Source organism: Camelus dromedarius, chromosome 24 (genome assembly GCF_036321535.1).
Source record: "Camelus dromedarius isolate mCamDro1 chromosome 24, mCamDro1.pat, whole genome shotgun sequence".
NCBI classification, from domain to species: Eukaryota; Metazoa; Chordata; class Mammalia; order Artiodactyla; family Camelidae; genus Camelus; species Camelus dromedarius.
Window position 1 is genome coordinate 17,181,378 of NC_087459.1, and position 25,621 is coordinate 17,206,998.

At 42.1% G+C, this 25,621-nt stretch overlaps 1 protein-coding gene across 1 annotated transcript; it reads right to left on the reverse strand.

Moving 5' to 3' along the window:
• Window positions 1–1,322: 1,322 nt before the first annotated feature.
• CDR2 (cerebellar degeneration related protein 2) lies at window positions 1,323–24,049 on the reverse strand. Its single transcript, XM_031433062.2, has 5 exons — window positions 23,656–24,049; window positions 15,856–15,968; window positions 4,921–5,069; window positions 4,496–4,660; window positions 1,323–3,253 (listed from the first exon to the last, which is right to left on the reverse strand). The coding sequence occupies exons 1-5, from the start codon at window positions 23,732–23,734 to the stop codon at window positions 2,389–2,391; spliced, it is 1,371 nt and encodes a 456-aa protein (XP_031288922.1). The 5' UTR covers window positions 23,735–24,049; the 3' UTR covers window positions 1,323–2,388.
• Window positions 24,050–25,621: the final 1,572 nt, after the last annotated feature.

Genomic DNA, 25,621 nt, shown 5'->3' on the forward strand with positions numbered 1-25,621 from the left:
GTTACCAGAGGGTAAAGAGGGTGGGAAGGGATAAACTGGGAATTCAAAAATCGCACCTCTTGGGGACTGACGGAAATGTTAGCTATCTTGATTGTGCTAGTGGTTTCACTGGTGACTACATGTCTCAAAATTCATCAAATTCTACATCTGAAATATGTGTAGTTTACTGGACAGGAACCGTACCACAATAAAGGTGTTAAAAAAAAAAAAGAAGAAAGCCATTGAGGGGAAAAACACACAAGAAAAAAAGGCAAAGGACAATGCAAATGACTTTTAACAGATTAAAAAAATTCAACCTTATTAATAAAAGACATGCAAATTTAAACTACAAGGAAACATCATTTTTCTCCTATTAGTTTGGCAAGGGTCAACAAGTTTACCAGCCTGAGTGTGAGAAAATAGTCATCCTCACATATTGGTGGGAGTTGATGGAAGTGTCTATCAGGAAACTTCTGGAAGATGGTAAATAGCAAAAGGCTCGTCTCTTTTACTTCACTTATAATTTATCTTCATAAATATCCAAAGATATATATCCAAGTATCTACCTTATCTATTTACCTATCTATATAAAGCTGTTCATTATAGACTTTTTTGGTAGTAGCAAAAGACTAGAAACAATCTACTCACCAGGGGCTACTTGAATATACAGACTGGAATACTATACAACTATCATAAAGAATGTAGATGGTCAGAGAAAAACACATGGTTTCAAAGATACATGGATCAGTGAAAATGGAAGCTACAGTATATACTTTTGTTTAAAAATATGGGGTGATATAAGCATACGCATGTACTAGTACAAGCAGAGTATTTTGGTAGGACATGCCAACAAACTCGTAACTAGTTGATTCTGGGGAGAAGAGTTGAGAGGTCAGGGGAAGGAGAGATGACTTACTCTGCAAACTTTTTGTACTGTCTGAAAAAATAATGTTTTACCCATTTTTAAAAACTTAATCCAAGAGCAAAATTAGATTCAATGCTCATTTTAATGTTTGGATGTTGTAGAATGTTTTTCCTAAGACTGAATGATCAAATGTTTCAAGAATCAACTCATCAAATGCTATTAATTCAGAACCAAGTTCAACATTTCTAAAATAGTGAAAATTGTATAAAGCATATAAATTTCAAATGTTTTCCAACCATATCGTAATTTTAACGAACACTTATCAATGTAAGCAGAATTTGCACTATTCCACAATCCGAAGGAATGGGAAAAAAATCACTAGCAATTCTCCCTAGGGATACGTGTTGGAAGAAGAAAAGTGAACAGTTGGTTTTAACAGTCAAATGGCTTAAACTTAAAATAATAAGCAGTGGATCCATTTGTTCATTTCACAGGTTGTTTTATTTGGTTCTTAGAAAAATATATACAATAACTGGAACCCCAGTTCTCTTAAATAGTTTTAAATTAAAAGTACGCAAGTGAGAGGATGAGTGTATTTCCAGTCAGAACATGAACACTGTTTAATAAAGTGGCAGATGGGGATTTCTGCGGCCAGTCAGAAACACGTACAGGAACGGCCGGAAGTGACGAGAGCAGCTTGACGCCAGCAGGTTCGCCAGCTCAGACAACACAGCGGCGCGAAGGGGTTTCATCTCGCCCCTTTAGTTTGAATTAACGAAAAGAGTGAAAGATGTACACATTTGCCTATCGTAACCACTACAGCTTTTTAAGTAAAAACTTTTGAATGTGGGGAGGAGGCCCTCTAGGGCTATGTTCACAAGCTAGCTGGGCAACCCAGAGCTTGCCCTCTCAGGCTGGTATTCCGCTGGATTTACATGTATTAGGATTATCTGTCAGTCACAATTCAACCGGTAGCAGATGTACAAACTCAAAGGTCTGGAATATTTGTTAATGCTATTTATTTTGGATTAGACCCCTGCTTTCTCCTGAACATTCTTCTTAATGAATTCACAGTATCCAACAGTGTTTGCGAAAGGTATTTTCATTTGGCAGCCGTCCGACTTCTACGTAGTTTTGAGAAGTTAAGCAAGGAGGCAGCAGGAATTGCCTTTGCTTTGTTTCAACTCTGCCCTTTCCCCTGTATAATATATCCTATGTACCAACTACATAGCACCGTAATTCCAGGCCTACTTCTCCAGGAGCACAGATCTTCCCTCCACTGGTTCTGGGGCTTTTCAAGGAATCGCACCTAAGCATTGCACCAGCCAGAGGCCAGTTTGTCATGGGGTTTCCTGAGGAGCTTAAACGGAACTAGATTTTAGAACTGACCACCTTCCTTCCTCGCTGTATGCATTTGCTCAACAAGCAAAGCAGTGAGGCAAATGTCAGGAGCCAACATCAGGCTTCGTGGTCTACAAACGCTTGTCTGAGTGGGAGAGAGGTGACAGGAAACACGCCAATCAGTAGTGGAGCTGAAGGTTCACTTAGGAATGGGAAGAGAGAGCTCGGTATTTTGTTCTCTGCTCATCTATTTCCTGTTTAGTTTTCTTGATGCAGCTAAAGATTTCCTTAAAAAGCGCTTTGTATTCGGGAGGCGTCGTGGTGGTGGGGGAGCCAATGGGCTCTAGGGTGACGCAGGCTGGTTCCCAGCTGCTGGTGCCAGGCGTGGACTGAGTGCTCACTGTGGCTGGGTCCTTGGCCAGAGCCCTGGAGGTCTGCACGGCCTTGTGGGACAGGGAGTCCTCCTCCTGCTGGCACTTCTTCAGCAGCTCCTCGTACTTCACCTTCAGGGCGCTGTACTGCGTGTCCACCTCGTGCAGAAGGGAGATGCCCCTCTGCTTCACCGCCTTGGCCCTCCGGATGCAGGTCTCCTCATGGCCCTTCACGATGTCCCCCCCCACCAGGCTGCTCAGCACCGTCTCACTGCTGCTGCGCTTGAGAGGCTTTCTGTGTGCTTCGGGCACCGTCAGGAGCATCTCCTCCAGCAGGCTCTGGCTGGGCTCCTTGAACGGGACAAACAGAGAGTCCGGCACCAGCTTCTCAACCCCATTCACAAAAGGATGCTCCGACTGCAGCATCTGCCGCATCTCTGCCACCTCGGCCTCCAGCTCCTGCGCGCGGGCTCGGTAGGCATCCGTGGCCCCCAGCTGCTGCTCCAGTTCACTGTTCTCCTTCAGCACCAGCCCGTACTCCTCCTCCATGGTCACCCGCTTCTGCCGCTCCAGGCTCAGCTGGGCCTGCAACATTGTCACTGTTTTTTTCAGATGCTCGTTTTCTTCTTCGTCAGGGCTTTGCTGACTCTGCAGGGAAGTGATCTTCTCCGCGAACACGTGGTCGTACACGAAGTGCCTGGGGAAAACATCAAAAGAATCTATTACACAGGTCCACTGAGAACGCAGAGGGAGACATGATTTTTTCAACTACATATTTTTGAGGAGCTGTGACGACCGGTTTTTTGCCTACTTCACACCAGAGCAGTGGCTAAGATGAATGTGCGAGGCTGGCAAATAAACACATGTAAGAAAACATAATTTTTGTGACTAGTTTTTTTTTTTTTTTAACATTAACAGTACTACAGAACACGCATTCCCAGAGACCAGCAGTATGACTGATACCGTTCAAGGAAATAGAACGGCCCCGTGGTTCCCAGCCTCGGCTGCAGAGCAGAATCCCTTGGGTAGTCAGTCTTAAAAAACACTGATGCCTGGGTTCTACCCCCATTGATTCTGACCTCGTTGGTCTGCCACCTGGACTTGGGTTTTGTTTTGTTTTCGTTTTGAGCTCTTCACATGATTCATAATATGCAGCCAAGTTTGAGGAAGCATTGTTGCAGTGATTTTTAAACCAGGAATGCACATCAGAATCACCTGGGAAACTTTTACTCACACCTAGAGGTTCTGATTTAGGCCTGCAGGAGTCACCGGTATCGTAGTTTGAAAAGCTCCACAGGTGACTTGATCAACAGTCAGGACTGAGAACCACCCAATGCACGAGCTGGTCTCTCTCCTGTTCAGAGCCCTCAGCAACTTGTAACTGTGCTTATTTGTGATTATCGTTTATCTGCCTCTCCGTGAGGCTGAAAGCTCCGTGAACTGTATCTATTCTTCTCACCACTCATCATGCCTGGCTTAACACCTGCCTACAAATGCTCAAGAAATAGTTCTTAAAGATTCAGTCTCATTAAGTCTAAACTGTAAAGGCATTTTTCTCCAGGGTAAAAAAACAAAAAAACAAACCTTGTTTGCCTGGATTTTTGTTTTACTAAAATTTCATTTTTTTTCCTTCACAGTCATGTGAAATACAACCCCCAAGTCTGTAGTCTATCGGACTATTATTTTAAACTAAGACTTAACACATTAAAAGCACTAAGTACTCCCAAGACTTTACAGAACAAGTTTTCACAGAATTACTAATATCCAAGAACTCTATCATTTGTATGTTTAAATTAAGTGGTTTTGTTCAAACCACTGGTGGTGTAATAGCCAAGTGGTGTTTCCTAAAAGGGTACTTTTAGTCTCCTGGAGTCCAGAACGTGGCAGTGATAAGGGATGCTCCCCTGCTCGCAAATGCCGTGGAAAAGCAGGCTCTTACTGGCGGAGGTCATACAGCTCTTTCAGACACGAGAAGCTGGGTGCCGACTTCTCCTGGTCAAGTTTCCCCTGGCTCCTTCTCCCTTGGCCAGATGCCTTCAACTCCTCCACTTGGCTCTGGAGGTGATCAATGTTGGTTTGCAGGCATTCAATTGTTTCAGTCAGACTGCAGGGAACAGACAGAAGCCAATTGCTGCTTGTCATATTAAATTAGGGGCATAAGCAGTCAGGAGAGGGATTAGTTGCCAGCCACTCAAACTGGGCTTTCTTAATTGGAAAAGACTTCTATTTAATCTCTATTCTCCACACAGAATTAAATTAAACCTTACTTCATACTGACCCAAACCCACTACAGCCATGTTCTATTCTGGTTTATACTAAATGACATTTCCCTAGGGCTTCTTCAATGGAGTCTAGAAAATTTACCTCAGAATCTTTTGCTGTGAGGCCTTGCTGTCAGCAACAAGCTTATGATTTGTTTCTTCCAGCTCCCTTGCTGTGACATCTAACTGCTCATAAACCTTTGCATGCTGTTCATTCATCTGCCGCAGAAGCTCCACCTGCTTGGTCAGATACTGGAAGAGAAGATGATGGTGACGCGGTTACACGTTAAAGAGACAAGACACCTGCAGCATTCCAGCACCAAGTCTCAATTCTCCAACACCAACATCAACTGTATCTTACAATTCAATTCAGTTCTGACACTAACTACCTGGAGTTATAAGGGCTCAGTAACACAAAACTGCCCCCAACTTAGATGCTAGTGGCAAGTCCCAGGGGCCGCCCATACTTTTGACCAGTCAGCCAGAGATCTGGGAGTTCCCATGACCTCTCAGTTCAATAATTTGCTAGAGCAACTCACGGAACTCAGGAAAGGGCTTTACTTACATTAACTGCTTTATTATAAAGAATACAACTAAGGAACAGCCAAAAGGCAGAGATGCACAGGGCAAGGGTTGGGGGTGGAGAGTGGGCGGGGCTTCCCTGCCCTCTGCAGGTGCACCACCCTTCCAGCACATCCAGGTGTTCACCAAACTGGAAACTCCCTTGGCCTCGGAGGTTTATTGACACTTCACTGTGCAGGCGCACTGATGAAAGCACTGGCCATTGGTGAACCAGCTCAATCTCCAGTCCCTGTCCCCTCTCCAGAGGTTGGGGGTTGGGCTGAAAGTTCTAACCCTCTAATTATGTGGCCGGTTCCGCTGGCAACCAGTCCCCATCCTATCACTCAGGAAATTCCAAGGGATTTAGGAGCGCTACACCAGGAACCAGGGACAAAGGTCCAATATATAATTTTCATTATACCACAATACCACAGGTTTATTTTATGAAAAGAAGAACTTTAAATCCCTACTTGTCTTAATAGGAAATGAATACAGGCTATCCTTTATATGCTTAGTTCCCCTAACGCTTACCAACATCTTGTGTGTCATGGGGCTGGTCCACTCTTACAAAGCATGTAACACGCATAAAATTAATACTCAACAGGAAAATCTAAATGAGACATGATAATCCCACAAGAGGAAAAGCATGGAACACACATTAATGTTTAAGCAAAAATACCACGTTTTACAGAAATAAGAAAAGCCTAAAGGGGAGGACTTTAGAAGATTTTTGCTTGAAAAAAAAAATCAGAATTTTTTTCGTCTGAGTGAGACATTCTGGACAAAGAACAGGGAAAAAAAATATTGATTTAGCCAGAAAAAGATATTTTAACTCAGTATCATTCAAAGATTCTCATTATTTTTAATTCTGTGGGAATGTCATCACCATAATCCTCCTTATTCATGAGAAATTTGGCAGATTCAGATTATTATTTTGGTACTAAGACTGCTTTCTAGATGGCCAAGCAGAAAGGGGAACAGTCACAACCTTAATGCCTCAGTGTTACGTTATCTTCATTCCTCTTCCTACTCAATTCTACCTGAAGATGCAGAAACACTGTATACATTCCAAATAAAGTAATATTTCTCTGGGGCACACCCAGAAAGAGGAACAAGGTAGGTCTGAAGCTCTACCAATGACCAAATGGTAACAGACCAAAGACATAACTTTAAAGCACTTTTCTCGAGGCTTCTTCCACACTTATACAAGTATTTGCAAAGCTAACAGACTTCTTTCAAATAAGTAAATGACTTTCAATGTCCTCTTTAAATGGCAGTGTGGCAGAGTCGAAAAAAAGCACACAAGGCCTTTTCCAAGTCTAGTAACACAGCTCAGTAGCAACGTGTTGAGAAAATACTTAACTCTCATACCTTCTCACCTGAAACTCCTGGGGCCAAGAGTGTTTTGAAAAATTCCTTAGATTTTAGAACAACAACATAGAACACACACCACACACTTTATAACATCCCCAGTGAGGGTTGGGCAGCACCCTGGGATCAAGCACTAATATTCTCATCAAACAGTATGAATAAACATTATAAACAGCCCCACATAAGTTGAGGTCAGGGTTTGCTTTTGCTGCCAAGGGAATTTGTTGCACACTGAAAATTTTGTTTTTTTGAGCTTTGGGGGTTCGGAATTGGAAATACGGAGTTGTGGATCTGTTAGGACCTACCTTGTAGGACTGAAAGTATAAAACGACATGAGTGAGCACACAGCATGGCCCCTTTGAAAGCCCGCGTTTATTCTTTCCTCCCTCAAGCCCCACCAGCTTCTCCTAGGAGTGTGCCCTAAATCCTGCTCTCTGGCTGGCAAAGTCCTGGTAGGTTCCTGTCACTGATGGAAATGTATTCAATCTCTTAGGAATACTGGAGTAGAAAAAAGGTTTAGAATATAGGAATATTTATAACAGCTGCAGAAATTTTACAAGCTAGTTTATTTCAAGTATAAGGTCTCAAGTATTCTTTGGGACTGATTCACAACAACCTAAAAAAAAAAAAAAGGGCTAATGCATAGACCAGACGCTAATTATTAATTTACAACAGGAGCTGTCCCTGCCCAGGGACTGGAACAGTCACATCCTCTGTAGGACACACCCGCCCCATGAGGGTGGGGTAGGCGGGCACAGGATCGGAGAAGAGAGGCGGCCCGATGGAGGCAGCAGGGTAGTAGCCACGAGCACGGGCTGTGGGGTCGGAGTTTGGTTTGAAATCCCACTTTACCATTTCTAACTGGGTGACCTCCAGCAAGTAACTTAATTTTTCTAAGGTGAGATTTCCTCACCACCCTCAGGGTTGCTGTGAGGTGGATATGTGTGAAGGTTCAGCATGGTATCTGGCAGATGGTAAAACTGCTCAGTAACAGGTAGCTATTTCATTCTCCTCTATAGTTTTTGAACTTCACACATGCTAAAATTCATCTGGGGGATTTATTAAAAGTACAGGAACCTGGGCTCCTTTCCCCTAAAATTCTGAGTCAATGAGACGGGGGTGGAGCCAGGATTCTGCATTTTTAGCAAAAACCCCAGGTGAACGTTAGTACAAGTAGTCCATGGATCACACTTATTAGAGACATGTTGATCTTGGACGTGAAAAATCCTGGAAGTCTCTCCCACCCCGCTACCCCCAGCCAGTGGTCTCTCTCTTGGGTCTGGGAGCCATACACATTCATTTGGATCAACAGTGACTCTTAAGCTTAATGCTTACCATTTCCCCTCTCAGAACTCAGTTATTCACTGAAATGAGACTATATTTTAACTATATCACAGCAGCATTCTTTACCATGCTGTATTGTGACACGTTCTTACAATCATAATTCCTTGAAATTATATACTACGTACCTTAATCTTGAGTGCTCCTTCCTAAATTCTCAAATCCACCCAAAAACTGACTCTCTGCAGATGGCTAATTTTATCTACATTTAAAAACTTTGTAAATAGATAATTTCAAACATATATAAATGCAGAAAAATGGTTTAATGAGCCCCATCTACCCATCAACCAGTCTCAACAATTACCAATACACATCCAGTCTTGTTTCATCTGTACTCCTCCACTCTCCTTATCCCCAATCATTTAAAAGCAAATCCAAGTTATCTTGATTCAAGTATACATATTTATGTTTCTATGTGATAAAACTTTTCATTTTAACCACAATTCCAATCACACCTTAAAAAACCCCAATAATTCCTTAATATCATCTATTATGTTTCAGTGTTAACATTTTCCCAACTATCTATTATTAAATGGTTTTTCAAGCTTCATCTGTGGTCCTTATTTTAAACTCAGGGAGTACCTTTATCTTGAAATTGTGGACTTGCCTCACTCTAAGGCAAGCTCGCCCTTCTTTTAGGGCCTTGATTACCCGAATCCTTCCTCTCCCAGGGGCTGCACTTTCCCTGGCTGCTCCATCTAATCCAGCAGTTCTTAACCTGAGGTCCATGGGAAGAATTGAGAGGGTCCGTAAACTTGGATGGAGGAAAAGTTGCATTATCATTTTCACTAACTTCTAACTGAAATTTAGCATTTCCTTCGATTATGAATGGAGGTAACAAACCACCAGTAGTGTGGGGAGTACTTAGGACTTTATCACCAACAGAAACCACAGTTGTTTCATATCACATGATGGTGGGCGCAGAAATCTTGATTTATTGGTTATACTCATCACTATTTGAAACTACAGCTTTTAGACTGCCATTAGGTCTTGGTATTTAATATATTAATAAAACATATTAATAGATCACAAATTTATTTTTTCAATACTTTAGTAGTCATTTCAATATAACCAATTCCCTTTGTAATCCTATGTATTTTGTGTATTAAGAGGATCATCATAGACTGACTAGACAGCCAAAGGGATCCACAGCACAACAATGGTTAAAGAACTCAGATTATCCTTTACGCCTCCTTGAGAACATCAAGGCTTCAGAAGCCTTTCCAGATCACCCTGTTTTTAAAGCAGCACGACTCCCAAGGCACTCTATTAATTTCTCCCAAAACACTTAACACTTCATAATAAACAATCAAATTGCCCACTTGTTAATGTCGTAGTCTATAGCCCTCTTCTGTGAAAGAAAGATATTGCCAGCCACATCAGTAAACAAAGTATGCTGTGGCCATCAAGTCATTGGTCGCTACCACCCCCCACCCACAGTGAGCAGAGGGAACTCAGGAGGCAGACAGGCAGGCAGCCCCGCCTCTGCAGCCGCCCCTAGTGGTGCACCCTGAGGGAACTCAGGATGGGAAAGAACAGGACACTGGCCCTAGGTAGCTAGGTGCCTGTCAAAGGAATGATTTCGATGAGCCCAGATCTCTCCTTGAGATGTCTGGTTTTCTTTAACAGTAATCTTTTAATGTTCTGACTGCCTGGTCTTTGTTGCGAAACTCATATACCCTGGCTTCTACCTTGCTGCTTTGTAGCAGACCCTCAGAGCAATCTGAGAGGCTGTCAGCCTGGGCTTAAGTCCTCAGAAATGTTCGTGGAACAAAACACAACTCTCAAGTTTTAGGTTGTGCATTTTATTTCAGTTGACACCTTGAAAAAGGGATGCCTTTTACATATTTAGTCCACTTAGCACAATTCTGGCATATAGCAGGGACTAAAAAATATTGGCTAAACAGCAATTTCTAGACCTCTATCACAACAGCTTCTCATGCTCGGTACACAACTCAGGCTGCTGCAATGTCGAGAGACTTAACTGCAAGAGTTTGAGAAGGGCTTTGGTTACAGCCCTCCTGGGGAAAGGCCCTAGAAGCCACTATTTCTTTCTCCTCTTGCTCCACTTACAGACTATTTCTTTGGGTTTATTACCATGGCACAGGTAAACTCCAGCAATCTGAAACAGTTTTTTTTTTTTACCAGCCTCTGTTACATGGGCCCCAAGATGTTGCCCCTTTTAAAGATATAATATTCAAACTGTAGCCAATATAAAGGAAATAAGTCAATATGGAAATAAGTACAAAGAGGCTGTTCAGAGAACTACAGTAGGTCCCCCTCATTTGATACATAAAAACCTGTGTGGGGGGAACACAAGGAAGCCATTTAGGAAGAATTTGTGATATTTTAGTCTTGGAGGACTTGCTTTAAGGACAATCTAAAGAATGGCAGGGAGCTTGTTTTCACCTTGCAGGAGTTTAATCTTATTATTATTAAATCAAAACTAATCAGAAAAGCCCTTCACTTCTCCAAGAATCTATGATAGGCTGCTCAAGAAAGGAATCGGACTAAATTGGTCAGCAATTTAAAAGAAAAATTATTAGCTCTCTCAGCAAGTACTGATAGGAGGCCAGAGTCAGAATCCACATAGTCAGACACTGTTTTAAAGCTTGGCCTCTATAACTTTAAATTAGTATTCATCTTTTTTTTTTTTTTTCTAATTCTAGAAGGAAATGGGTTAGCTTATTTCCCACCATCCCTTGAAAGGTATGGCCCTGCTTCTCATGTTCTGGTTTTCTCAGTTCAGAGTCTGTGATACAAGGCCTCAAATGAATCTGACTGGGCTGCTGGGACCCTAAAATTCAAGTGACAACAAAGAGCTCAAGTTCAAAAGTATTCCGCGTATTAAACAGGGGTGGAGGTGAGGGGATATTTAAGCAGAACAGTGGAGGGATGGGAACGTGGGGGTAGCAAAAATGTCAATTTATAGCCAAGAGTATCAAAGTTTAAGTTCCATGTGTTATCTGACACGCGTCTTGGAATTTGTACAGAATGTCACCTCAACTAGGCATACAAGGTTCAGGTTATGTGAAAAAAGCTATAAACAGGCCACTTTTACAATTGAGGCAAACCTTTGAAAAAGGCCAGCAGGATTATATTAACACCTATTTGCAATTGTAGAACCGTGACCTGGAATGCAGGAAAAAACAGACACAGCCAAACTAAAAACGCAAAAGGAATGGAATGGAAATTTGGCTTTTATGCAGTGTTGGGATTATCCTTATATTAAGGATTACGGTCCAAATCCTCTGAATTTAGTAACAAAAGGACCTTCCACAATACTGAAGAAATATTTCCCATTGCCTTTGAAAAACCTCCTTTCCCTGGTTAAAGTATTATATTTCTTCTGAAGGAGTTTTAGGAAAAAATGAAAAAGCATGAATATGAAAATAAAAACCACCTATAATCTCACTATTAAAAGCTTGGCTTGTTCTTAAGATCTATTTTCCAGAAACTGAAAAGGATTTATTTTTTTCAGAATTAAGATCCTTTCATTACTAAAATTCTTAGAACATGGATAAACTGTGCTACAATTTAAACTATCCAAAATATACACTTACATAATGTCATCACCTCGGAACAACCCTGCGCCAATGTCATGCAAGCGTTCTTATCACCAGGACACAGCAAAGCAAACAAGATCTGAGAGAAGGCCTGAAGCCTAGCTATTTGCTATAGAATTCCTTTCAAAATCTCCAGAGGTGGAAACACACAGTTTAGGAATTATTGGAAGTACTTTGTAAACTGCGTATCTGTCCTCTGTGAAGATACTAATTTGAACAAGTATTCACTGATTATCTACCATTTTTTTTTATTTTTATTTTTTGGTGGGAGGAGGTAATTAGGTTTATTTGCTTATTTATTTTTTAGAGGAGGTACTGGCAATTGAACCCAGGACCTGGTGCATGCTAAGGATGTGCTCTACTGCTTGAGTTATACCCTTCTCCCTTACCCATTATCTACTATGCTTGAAAGACCATGAATAAACAGCATAACAGCCTTCAATGTTGCAACAGGAAGTGGGGGGGAGGGGAGGAGAATAAAACAAATCAAGAAATAAGGATAATATACAGAATAGTGAAAAGTGTAGCAAAGGAAATGGGTTAGCTTATTTCCCACCCTCCCTTGAAAGGTATGGCCCTGCTTCTCATGTTCTGGTTTTCTCAGTTCAGAGTCTGTGATACAAGGCCTCAAATGAATCTGACTGGGCTGCCGGGACCCTAAGATTCAAGTGCCAACAAAGAGCTCAAGTTCAAAAGTACTTCGCATATTAAACAGGGGTGGAGGTGAGGGGATATTTAAGCAAAACAGTGGAGGGATGGGCACAAAATACTTAAAAATTTCCAAGGAAGACATGAGCTCTTGAAAGAAGGGACACCCTAAGGCTTACTTTGACTTCTGTGGGGATAATGCAGGTTTCCAAGCAGAGAAGCAACAGAAAACACAAGGCTGCTTACATGACTGTAGGAAACTTTTAAGAGAATCTGATTGTGTTTGATGGTGTCAGATCTCATTACTCTCCAAAGCTTCTCTCCTCCCCATCATCCAGGAGAGAAAAACTTGCTCTGCAATCTTGAAAAATGAGATGCTCAGATTAACACTGAGTGAAAGCTACACAGGCTATGGCTATACCTTTATTTAATCTTTTTTTTTTTTTACATTAAAAATGATGCCTACCAAAATACTGATCAATTTTTATGAGGACTGTTCGAAACCCACCGACAGTCTTTGAAAGCATACTTGTAGTTCTACTGACAAAACATCCTTTGACAGTTTCCTAGCTGTCTATTCCCATAATGAGTCACAGTTCTGGGGATTTGATCCTAGCACTTCCACCAGTTCTGTACTATTCTTTTTCTATTGTGAGTGGTTTGTTCCAGGACCATTTTCTGGCTGATTTAAAACTTCTCTGGGTTGGTGGGATAAGAGCTTACTTTTTGATTTTTAAGTATATTTTGCTAAATTTAAAAAAATGACCATGTATTACTTTTCTAATCAGGAAAACTCACAATAAATATTCTTAAAAATTAGTTTAAAACTGGTACAAGTGATTCCATTTATGTAAAGTTAAAAAAAAACAGGCTAAATTAATCTAGGGTGTTAGAGTGCTGGTTACTTGGGGTGGTGACTGGAAGGGCTGATAATGCTTGCATTTCTTAGCTGGGTGCTGGCTGCATGGGTATGTTTATGAAAATTCTTCGAACTGTATACTTGGCATCTGTGTTTTCTCTGTATGTATATTTAAAAAAAAAGTTTACTTAAAAGAGAAAAAAAAAAGACATAAGGTTTTAATTAAGGAAAGAGCCCTTAAGTTTAGGGGGCTCCTGAAGGGCAAGATAAGAGGCAGATGTTGCAAGGGTCATCTTTTAGAAGAGCATCGGGCTTTTTGGCTGTCTGGTTACTTCTACAAGAGCATCCGCACTTCCTTTAGACTATTGGAGAGAGACCCTGGAAGTCTTTGTTGTGCCCTGCAAGTCTGCCCAGGCACAGATGTGAACCGAGCAGGCTGTAAGGCTGATATGTGGGAGTCCTCCGGGTGGTAAGTGGGCTTAGCCAGAACTGCCATTTCGTCTCCCTATTTCATCCCATTTGTACTAGCCTTCAGGGAGTGATTTATAAAAAGAAAGAAAGAAGAAAGCCAACCGTAATAGCAAGACAGTGTTGTTCTTAGCCAAAAAAACAGCTTGGGTAAGGAATACAATGTTGAAGGCTACAATGCTTGGATCTATGAACCAGTGGGCCACACAGAAACAAGAGATCCATGGAAATGTCTCTGGAAGTACCCAAGGCTAAATTTAGTTGATTAGATTTATACATATATTTAATCTTATATTTATGTAATCATTAAGGTCAGACCTGGATACTTCATTTCTATTATGTGTTGCATGTAAGACACTAGAAGGTGGAACGTAATGTGTAGGTTTGGAGAATCTCAAAGATCTTTGGATTTTTTTTCAGAATGTCAATGATCTGTTTTAACTGTTTAATCATCCTCAATACCACAGAAAAGAAAACAAAGGTAGAAAGACAAGTAACTTAGATCATAAAGTATTTGTTTGTAATCTCCTACAGTAAAAAAATAGGCATTGTCCTCCAATCCAAATATTTGGACTTTTTCATCTATACTTGGGAGATATGCTAAAATAAGTATCCATTATAATGTTCAGTTATAGTGATTTATAGGTGCTTTCATAGAAAACATCAATACAATGTATTAAGACTGTTTCTATGTTTCAAAAACAAATACATATACCTCACAGTATATGAGCATCTTCATGTATATGCCCTAGGAGCACTCTGAAATCTTCCAATGAGTTGAAAAACAAAGTCTATGAAACAAACAGGAAGAGTTCCTTGACCATGTGTTACATTTGCCTAGTTCAGCAGTTTAAAAATGCCTGGTTTCCTGCATTTTTAAGTTTCTGACAAATTTTACAAATAATAAATTCAATTTGGATATAGCATGTTCTAAGCTCTTTTGATATAGAAGGCACTAAAAAATGACAGCTGGTGACTTTAATATCATTATAAGATACACATTCCTAGAATTATAAAAGTGTATTTCAGTCACATCATTGGCTTAATTCATAAATCCTGATGGGGGGGATCTAAGTATGCACCTTAATTATGGCTATGTAAAATTAAGATATTGAAATGATAAGTTTGTGTTAGTTTTGATGATAGGTTAATTTGTATTCAAAAATTGAACTCTGTGTAATTTTGATTGACATTGAAGACTGTGTTACTCTGTTCATCCATGTTTTTAGCACCTGGTTCAGATTATAATCAGAGCTCAGTTAAGTTCTCATCATGATGAATGGCTTCAGTGTTCTAAGGTCTCTCTGTATTTTTCTGCACATAGACATAAGAGTCCTGGTTCTACTATGCCAATTTGAAAGGAAACAATTATAATTTAAGGACAAGGCTCTTTTGGGGCTGTGAGGGGAGTACGGGGCATGAGGTGTTCTAATGGGAAAATTGTCTGGTTAATATCCACAATCATCGTCTTCACAGTCATGTGGGCTCTACACGTAACTGGGGTACTTTAATGGGACCATTTACAGCACCTTCCATTTCAAAACCTTAATCTAGCGTCTTTCATTTTAGTTTGTTAGACTAGGAAAAAAATAGTGTTTTAATGTTTAAAATCTACTAAAAATGTAAATAAATCAAGATCACAGCAGGGAGAAAGAAACATCTATTTTATGATTAATTCTTTGAACGGCATAAGGAGTTTAAACACATTGTGAAATCAGGTATTACAATTAAAACTTTTTTCATTTAAAACCAAATTTAGGATGGTGTTTGGTAAGGGGAGGGGATGCAACCAAGAGGGGGTTATAGAGGGAGCCTCAACAGTGTGGATTGTTTCCTTTCTTAGCTGGGTGGTGGGTACATAGTTGCTCACTGTATTATTCTTGTTGTACCTGTTGGCATAACTCAAATATTGCACAATTCATTTTTTAAAAGAAAAAAATGAAAAACTAAGTATAATATTCACAGCTTTATTTTGCTACACATAATGGCAAACACTGGACCATTTTCTATGAGCACACGTCACCAAGGGCAGACTTACATGTTAGGAAAGCTTAGAAAAAGTTAGAAATCAGCCTCTACACCCTTTCCAGTGGTTATTTTCAAGAAAGTCTGTATTAGAAACTAAACATTGCTTTGAATTGCAAGTGTTATTCCAGCAGAACGATTGGTACAACAGCAGCAATACGCCACACCTCAAAGGTTCCTCTCCCACTGAGTAAATTACCTCGATTTCCTGTAGCTGCTCCTGATTGGTCGTGTACATCTGCTGAAGAGAATCCTCCAACTCTGTGTTCCGATCCAGTAGTGTCTTCCCAAGCTCAGCAGCAAGCTGGAGATCTAGCACAATAAATAAATCTTAGAATAGTGCAAATGATCTCATGCCAACATTTTATATAACCTAGTCCTTAAAATAAGAATTAACCAAGACTCAACCCAACATAAAGTTTAAGTCAGATCACACTGGGATGTGGAATGGCACAGAAGGAAACCTGGGTTCTACTGAAAATTCAGTTGAATTGGTGCCTTTTACCAGGTAACATACATGCTTTTATGTACCCTTACTTGTAAGACGTGAAGAACAGTGATCTACTTTATGGAGGTGTATCCATTAGATCAGGAATGATCATTCAACATTGTGACATCTGAGATCATAATTACTTGCTAACGGACTGACTGGACTTATTCATATCCTGATTGTCTACTTTTCTGGATGGACTGTTAAGCCAAAGTACAGGCAAATCCTTCAATAGTCTCTGAAGTTCCCCTGAATCCGGCTGCTGTGAATGCAACTGTCAAAGCAAAGTGTGCTGTTACAGATTCTGGCCTCCTAAGGGGACTAAACACTAAGTCAAGAAAAGGAAAACTACATCAGTGATAAGAACACGGACCCGGCGCTCTCTCATTTTTCTTACTTGTCTTTATCAAGTCCTTCTCCAACATGAGCAAATCAGATAAGCAAAGCAGCAGGATGGTTTGTGTGGTAACTCACACCATAGCTTATACTTTCATTTAGCACAGAGCCGTAGTTCTATCTTAAACCTCACTTTTCAACGCTCTCTCTTCTTAGGCATATATGCGCTTAAGACAGGATTTGTTTGTGTTATTCACAATCCCAGAAATAAAAATTTAGTGATACAAAAGAGGACAATAGTTTTAAGAACACAGGTAACTGAAACACTTATCTGCATAGTAAATTTCATGGGGGATCTTTCGATATAGTGGGAAATGCACTGAACTGAGTAGGAAGGTCTGGGGTTCAGTTTTGCTGGCATTCACCAGGTTAACACTTTCAATATAATGACTTTAAAAGTCCCTACACTTAGCATTCTTGTCTAGAGAGATGACTATCCTTGTCAATATAAGACTGTGAAAATCAAATTAAATAATACGTAAGGAAGTACTTTACAAACTAAGCTGCCATACACGGGCAAAGTTATTATTAGTATTCACTGATTCACAAATGGAATGATTTTATTGTTAGGCACCATGCTAAGATTTGGCTATAGAATGGTGAACTAAATGGATAAAAATTGCCTGCTTTCCTGACACTCCCAGAATATTGGGGGAAACCAGATATCAAATAAGTAAATAAACTTGCAAACTGTGATAAATACTATTCATCCGTACATGTATGCATACATTTGATCATACCAGACACTGTTCTGGGCACTGGGGATACAAGAATAAACTCAGCTAAAAAATTCCCTGCCCCCAGGGAGTTTATACTCTATTGGGAGAAACAGCATGATAATATATGTACTAGTTAGCAAAAAGTGCTAAAGAGGAAAAAATAAAGCAAGGAGTGGGCAGAAAGAGTGTGGATGTGTGAGGCTGAAATTTAAGAACATGCGATGAGGGTGACATTAGAATCAAGATGTGAAGGAACTGAGTAAGTGACCCACGAAAATCTGTATTCAGGGGAACAACATTCCAGGCAGAGGCCAACAAGAGCAAAGACCCTGGGAGGAAGCATGGCTGGAGCAGAGAGAAAGAAACATACAGACAGAGATACAGAGAGAGAGAGAGAGAGAGAGAGAGAGAAAGTGTGTGCATGTGTTTCTGTACTAAGGAGGTTAAGATTCTGGTTATCACTCCGAGTAAAACGGAATCCAGTGAAGGCTTCTGACAGGATCACTCTGGTGGCTGTATAAACAGACTGAAAGGGACAAAGGGGGAGGCAGGGTGACAGGGATACTGCAATCATCTGGGTGAGAGATGACAGTGGCTTAGACTAGAGTGGCAGAGGTGGAGAATTCTGGCTGCTGTGCAAGTAGAACTAAAAGGATTTGTTAATCAATTGGATGTGGTTTATGAAACAGAAAAGAAACAAAGCTCTGGATTCGGTGATAATGAACAAAGGATCTACTTTAGAAGGGAGGTCACAAGGAAACGCTCTCTGAGGAGACGTTTTAGCTAAAGCTTGATGGATGAGGACCTCACCATGTATCAGCCAGGCAGAGGCCCTGAGATGGAAGAGAACGCGGCAGGCTCTACAACCCAACAAAACGTGGTGTATTAGGCACCCCGGGGGAGAGTGGCCTGAGATGAAGCTGGAGAAGTTAGGCAGGGATCAGATCTTACAAAACTGTATTGGCCATGGTAAAGGAAGCTTACATTTCATTCTGCATATGATGGGGAGTCATTTCATTAAGTGTCGAAAAATTTATTATGAAAACAGGGAACCTCACTACGTAAGACTTTTAAACTTCATTTTTAGAGGTTGATAAATAAAGTTTAATATTTACTCATTACTATGGATAATAAAACTTAACCTAGAATAAGTGATAACAGAAGAGCAACTTTTGTTCCCTGGTACTGTCCATTTGAGTGCATAATAAACATTCCATTTGGTTAGTTTTCCCTCATCAGGAAAAAACAAAGCAGCCAAACCCACCACACAACACTCGAGCTCATTTTAAAACATTTTATACCTACTTAAAATAAAACAGTATACTGTTGGTAGATAGGTGTCAAAATGCACTCTCTTGTGAATTAAATATTGTCTGTTAACGTACTTAAGACTTCAGATACAAGTCTGTGAAATAACATCTTGTATTCACAAGAAACGGAATCATTACAAACCACTCAAAGCATTTAAGACACATTTTACTATCTTTTCAAGGTAGTTAGCCCAGATTTTCAAGTGAGACAACCTGAAGCACAAAGATGCGAAGTGACCTGACCAAATCTACATGGTGCATCACACGCAAGAAGACAAACAAACCATCAATAGATTCTTTCATTCTCATCACGATTCTCTATTATCCACATCCACACCGGTTTAGTTTGCAGACTTTCCTAGTTGAGGTACTTAAATCTTTTCACCTGTTTTCACAGATGGCAATGAGAAACTAGAGTTGAGCTTTTGGCTTTATTGCCTACACTGCCAGTGAAGGCACATACAACCCCAGGCAAGTTAATACCTTGTCTTCACTAACGTGAGAAAGGAACTACATATGGCTGAGATGTTCCAGAAATACTTATTTCGTGTTCATAGGGTGTGTCACGTATACATATATATCCCCACATAGGGAGCCACCTCACTGAATTATTAAAGACAAAGCATGTAAACATTACCTAGACATTACTTAAGACTTTCCTGGCTGCAAGTGGTGAGTAATTCCTCACTGGAAGGACAAGAAACTCACCAAAGATGTTCTTAACTAGCAATCAAAACCGGAGCCAAAACCTTACCACCTGCTCAGAATCAAAACTGACTTGAGCCCACCTTCAACTCCTTCCACTCAGTCAGGAAACTACCTATGTGACTTAATACACAGCCAGGGGCAGCGTTCCTGCTGCTGTGGGAAGAGATGCCAAGGGTAGCACTCTTCCTTGTAAATAGCAAACATAGAAGAACTTGAGACTTGTCCTTATCTCAATACTCATTTTCAGTTAAACAAAGCCCCAACCTGGCTCAGTAACCTGAAGTCTCAGTCTCCTAAATATTTCATCGGATGTTTAGGATAGAATTCTGGCAAAACAAGTCTCAATTACAAGAAAGCGTCTGTGGAGTCACACTGTATAATAGGATATTACTTCATCTGTTAGTTTAAAGGCTAGAGTCTTTTTTGGTCTTAAAAAAAAAAAAAAGAGTTCATATCCTGTTGTGTAGCATCTGGCTTCCATAACCAAAAGAAGCCAAAAGCTGGCAGTAAGCCCAAGAAGGTTTTCTAAATAGTTAGTGGGGCAAATGGGAGAATACTCAATGTCCTTTATTTATATTTTTAATTAAGGCACAAAGAAAAGGAAACAATATAGTTTTGAAGCCTTATGCAGCTGTTCATCTGTTTTACAATAAGCATCTTCATTAAGGGATTATCTTTTCTAAATCCTATTGAACTGGCGTAGGCAGCCACTAAAAACAGCACAGATTTACGGTGGGCTTGAGAACTGCAACCTATCAATACCTTCATGTTTAATAGTCACTAATCCGTCTTTGCAAGTGATAATAATCTAGTTTAACAGTGGAAACTGTTAGCTTTAAACAGATATTCTACTCAGCCCTATTCCTTGGGTAAAAAATTAGCTGTAGCAGTCAAATGATTTTCTTTTAAAAAGATCCTCCTTCCAGAATTCTGAAAGCTTTAAATCCCACTGCTATTCTATTTTTCTTATTTTACTTCAGTTTTTTTCAAAAATACGAGGACAACATATTCCCATGTTAGCTGTAGTCTCTAGCAGTAATTCAGTAACGTTAAGGCTGAAAGCTTTTCCTATTACAAAACCAAATGCGTCATTTGGTGATGCTTCTGCGTGGCTCCTGTTGTCAACGTTACTATAATTGGGAAAGCAAAAGACCTGAACATAAACATCAAGAAAAATGACGGTGTCAAGTTTTAATGACCCTCCAAAGAGTGATTCAGCAAATTAGTTGCTCACATGAAGAATGTACTCATCTTGAAAGGAAGCAGAAATCTTAGGATTCCCTTAAACTAAGATTTCATTTGCTGATCCACATAGTAGAAACCCGAATCCTTATTCTAAGCTTGCACAGCTCACCAAAGGACAATTATAATAGCAGCTGGTCTAAAAGAAAACCCAGTCTCTGAAGTCTTTCCACCTTGTTCTCAGGGGCACATTTCAAAGCAAGCACCATCATTACCTGCATAGAAGGCTCCTGATGTCCCAGAAGGGATCTTACCCACAGAGATCACTGTCAGTATTCTTAGCCGTGCCAACTCGTCCCTCTGACAAAAGACAGTCTCTCCATCAAAGTGTTTCATAAAAGCAAAGGGTTTTCTCCTTCTGCCTGCACACAGCTTTACATGTTTCTAACAAGGTATGAATAGTAGACCAGAGCCTTTCGAGGTTAGAAGCTATCAGAAATTTTAATTAAAAAAAGAATGCCCCAGCAAACTTTTGTACAAAGATTCAGTCTACTTAAATAATGCTTCTGTTGCTAAAGGAGAAAAATGTGTAGTTCTACAGCTGTGAGAACAGTCTTTGAAAGTTCTTTTAGCAGCTCTCTCCAAACAAGGCTTTCTCGGTAAAATAGTGACGATGTTAAAAAATGAACAGACAGATGTCTGCACTTGATAAAATCCCACCAGATGAGCTTATCAATCTGTTTAAGAGAACAGACCTGCTCCCAAACTTTACTCAGCAGCAAATATCTACTGAGGGCCCACTCTGCGCCATGCACCGTGGTGGGCACACACCAGGAGGCAGCATCTCCAGACTTCTCAAGCCAACAGATTCCTAGACGGTCAGCTCCATGAGCTGATTCCTGCCTATCTTATCTTGTGGATATGCACTGTGGCCCCAGTGCCTAGATGAACACCTGGCACAGCGCAGGTAACAAAAATTTTTGAGCAAGTAACAAATTAAACATCCATGAAAATTTTAGGATTTCTTTAACATAATTTAGCGAAACTGGGACAAAGATACCCTTCTATTCACCCTGCAGTCTTCATTCTTTTACAGGCCACATCCACAGTTGTGACTGTTGGAATTTCACATCTATTCCTATCCCCCACACTTGGTTATGACATACAGGATTATGTCAAAGTCCACTGTGACAACAGATTCAAAAGTCCTTTGAGAAGCATCGAACAAATTCCAAATGCAAACTGGCATTAAGGAGGTTTGGACCTGTGCTCTTTTAAGGTTTCATTAAAGTGGAACATCTGATGATTTCATTTTGATCAGAGGTCAAAGAGTTCCACATCTAATTCCAACATGTTGCATTTGCTTCTCGGTGGATTGAAATATTGCAATCGGTTGTTCCTAACAAACTCCCACAGGGGGAAAGTGGTGTGGACTAAGGCACCTGATGGAAGAGAGCCATGCAAAGAGTGATTCTGTGTGAGTGCCTCAGTCAGTTCAACAAATGCTAAAATCGAGCTTCTATTATGTGCTAAGTATTATGCCAGACTTAAAAAAAAAAAAAGCCTGTACAAATCTACACTTTCTATAAATATAGTAAAGAAAAATATTTAGCTTCGATTATAGGACAAACTGCTTAATTTATTATAGGGAAATGTGGCAACTGCACAGTGGTTGCCTCATATATCCTGGAGAAAGTATCAAACTAGGCCATAAATCCATAGGGGGAATTCTGAAAACAGGTTAACCCGTAAGACAAATTTGCCGTGTGGACGTTGTGAACACGATTGCAAACACTGCAGTGCAGCCACTGAATAGCTTAGACTACAGAAGCAAAACGGTGAACTACTTTGGTTTAAGTGACTGTCCACAACATACTGATTTAAGAAGTCACCTTCCCCCAAAAGAGTTGCTTATTTTCCTTTTCTAAGTATGAGTCATTCAAGCCTACGTTCTCCTCCCGACCAAGTTCAGTGGTTAGCATGAACAAACATCATGGTCATTTAATATTCAACTAAATAAGATGTTAATTTTTCCAGCAAGTTTAGAGCTAACAAAGTTGACTTACACAGAATTGCAGAAACCAAAGACGCCTGAAAAAAATTCCTGAGGATTATTCAGTATTCAGTACAGTGGGTAGGAAAGTTTGCTCTGCAGTTTGGAGTAGAATCCCTAGCTCCCCCAATAAGAGTACCTACTTCTACCTCTAAAGCATGGTTGGATTAAATAAGCACCTGTGTGAAGGGCCCATCAGCGTCTCGCACCAAACAGCAAGTTCCTGCTACTAATAGGCAACTCTAACTCCAACTGAGGGCCACTCTAAGATTTTTCTCTGGAGACACCATCTGCAAGAAATCCAAGACAGGCCAAGATACGAATGCCCATTTTTAACTAAAAGGCTGGGGTGCAAAGTCAAAGAAGTGACAGAGGCAGAAGTGCCCTCAAGTCATCTCATTTGGCATCTGGTGAATTACTACGCGTAAGCAATCCCCCCACCCCACCCCGCGACAGTCTGACACTAACCGAAAAGCTGTAAACTGAGCCTGTGAAGAAGAGATAGGCTTTGGGCAGTGGCCGTGACTCCTCATTCTGGATGTGTGGGTTCAAATAACTGCTCCCACACTTAACTGGAAGGAAGTCACTTGGCCGCCTTAGTCTCCGCTTTCCCCATCTGGAAAATGGGGCTAACACAAGCTACTCTCTCACAGAGTTACCAAATGTGTGCAAAGGGCTCCGTTGCTGCCACCCAACAGTGCCATCCGGGGACGACCACCTGCAGCAGCTCACACTCGGCGCCGGGCTGGCGGCGGTTCCTCCCGGAGGCAGAGAGGCAGCGGGCCCGAGCCCGGTAAGGGGCCACCCCGCTCTGCTCCAAGGAAGGCCGTGGGGATTAAATCAACTAATCCGGGGAACGCGCTTCAAACAGCGCCTGGAGCCCCGTTAGCATTCCACACGCACTGGCGACGGTGATGGTGGTGATTACTGCGCAGAAGCCCCGGCCCCGCGCAGCGGAGTCCTCCCGGGCGGGATGGGCAGGCGCGAGAGTCCCAACGCCAGGTGACCGTCAGACCTTTCCCGCCTCTGGCATCTGTTGGCCGCGAGCAAAAGCAACTTTTTATCAGTTTCGCGGCGAGAAGGAGAAGCCGCTAGCCGGCAGCCTTCCCGCCCAGGCCCCGCCGGGCGACCGCGCCCTCACCTTGCTGGAGATCCTGCTGGTCGTACCACGGCTCGTCCTCCTTCATCTCAAACTCCTCCACCAGGTTCTCCGCCAGCATCTCGGCCGGCTCTTCCGGGGACAGCGGCTCCCACCGCCGCCGGCCCGCCTCAGCCGCTGCCCCGGGCTCTCCGCCGGCCCCTCCGCTCTCAGCCAGAGCCGCCCTCGGGCGGGACGCGCCGCCGCCGCCGCCCAGGCTCCGCCGCGCCGCCGGATGACAGCCACCCGCTGCCGCCGCCGCGGGGCGGCCGGCAGCCCACGTCGCGGACCCGCTTCGCGACTCGCCTCGCACCGCCCAACGGACCGAACGGCCGGCAACCCGCCGCGAGCGCCCCGGCCGGCGCCCCGAGCCGGCTCCTCACGCAGCAGCCGGGCCCAACGTGGCACTTTGGCAGAATCCTCCCCGACGGGGGCTGCGATTCAAACCCCCGGTGGCTCCTCAACCAATCGCGAGTGGGTTTCCGGCCGAGCGGCGGCGAGGCTGTCCAATCGCGTCTCGCCGAAGGCCCGCGGTTCGCCCGGTCTCAAGGGCAAGTAGCCAATAGTGACTCCGGAAGAAACAAAGGAGGCGGGGAAAAGGCGAAGAGGTGCGGCCGAAGGCCCCGCCCTCTCTCGGGCGTTAGGTCGCTTCTGGGCTTGCATTCAGGGTGCTGGGGGTGTCGGGGTGGCCGCCGCCGCAGCGCGTGTGGTGGGTGTCCGGCGGTGCTGACCTGCTGCGTGGGCATGAGGGTCTGGAGTCTGGCCTCCCAGCAGCAGGCGGTTGCAGGCGTGGGGCGCGGAGGGTACCAGGACTCCGAGGTCCGCTGCCCTGCCTCTCCCCGCTGGTCTTTTGAGTCCCAGATTTGCTTTCCTTGGTGCGGGGTAATTAAGAGTCGGTCGGAAGTTTAGGGTGTTTTCTCCTTGGTATCTGAACCCCCACCTCCAACCTGCTGAGCGTTGTACACACTCCCCGTGAAACGGTGGGCCTCAGGCCCACCTGGGTATCTGGGTCCTGAAGGGGTGCAGTTGATGCTAACTCCTCAGAAAAAAATTGCATTTTCGCATGCGATTTTTAAAAGATTCACACATCACAAGTTAAACATCTGGAGTAATTAAGACCTGACATCTGGAGAGAAGAGACTGCAGCCCTAGCACTCGACGGCCAGCAGGGCATTGAACGTTGTCTTCCACAGACAATAACAAAATAAATGCTGCTCGTGACGTTTACCATCACCGTGCAGTCAAAACACAGAAAGTTTAAAATATAGTGACAGGACAAAAGGTCAGTGTCCTCAACCTTGATGTAATGATACAGCTGGCAGAAGACAGCGGTGCCCTCTCATAGTAGAATGCCAACCAATAAACATAGAAGGAATAATGGTGTTAGGAGTGATACAAGAGGCATGGTAAACTCGCAAATCCTTTTCTCCCGAATCCAGGTATACTAGAAGGCGGAGTGTTACTGACCCACTTTTTATTGCTAGGTTAGGAAAGAAGCTAGGTCCCCTGTTTAACCTGTACTGCCCTAGTTGTGGATATTCTGGTAGAGCCCAGAGCCAAAAGAAAACAACTAAAACCAGCTATCTTAATTTAAAAGTCAGTCACTACAGATAGAGCTCTTTGGAAGGAAAGATGACTGGCTTTAGGGTTTGCTGATGGTGATTTGTGGACACTGAAGGGATAGAATCCTGCATCTACCTTCAAGAGGCTCATCTTCCATAGTCACTAATCTGCAAGATTGAAAGTGCTGACTTTTTTCTCCGTGGCAAATAGCTCATTTTGACTACAGATCAAATAGGAAACTGTATAAACGTTCTTTAACATTCACTGTCAAAAAACAAAAACAAAAAATAATGAAAAACAATCTGGGGAATTAAAGTTATCAATGATTTAAAATGGCAAAAAAAAAAAACCCCAAAAAAGCCCCCAAACACCAGAATTTGTGCCTTTTGGTACTAGTGGGTTCTTT

Excerpts from the sequence above, each read along its gene's own strand:
- CDR2 (XM_031433062.2), bottom strand. The coding sequence starts at position 23,734 with ATGCTGGCGGAGAACCTGGTGGAGGAGTTTGAGATGAAGGAGGACGAG. Across the intron at positions 5,070-15,855 it reads AGCAGCTACAGGAAATCGAG|TATCTGACCAAGCAGGTGGA; the intron begins GTAATTTACTCA and ends CTTCTCTTCCAG. Across the intron at positions 4,661-4,920 it reads TCACAGCAAAAGATTCTGAG|TCTGACTGAAACAATTGAAT; the intron begins GTAAATTTTCTA and ends TGTTCCCTGCAG.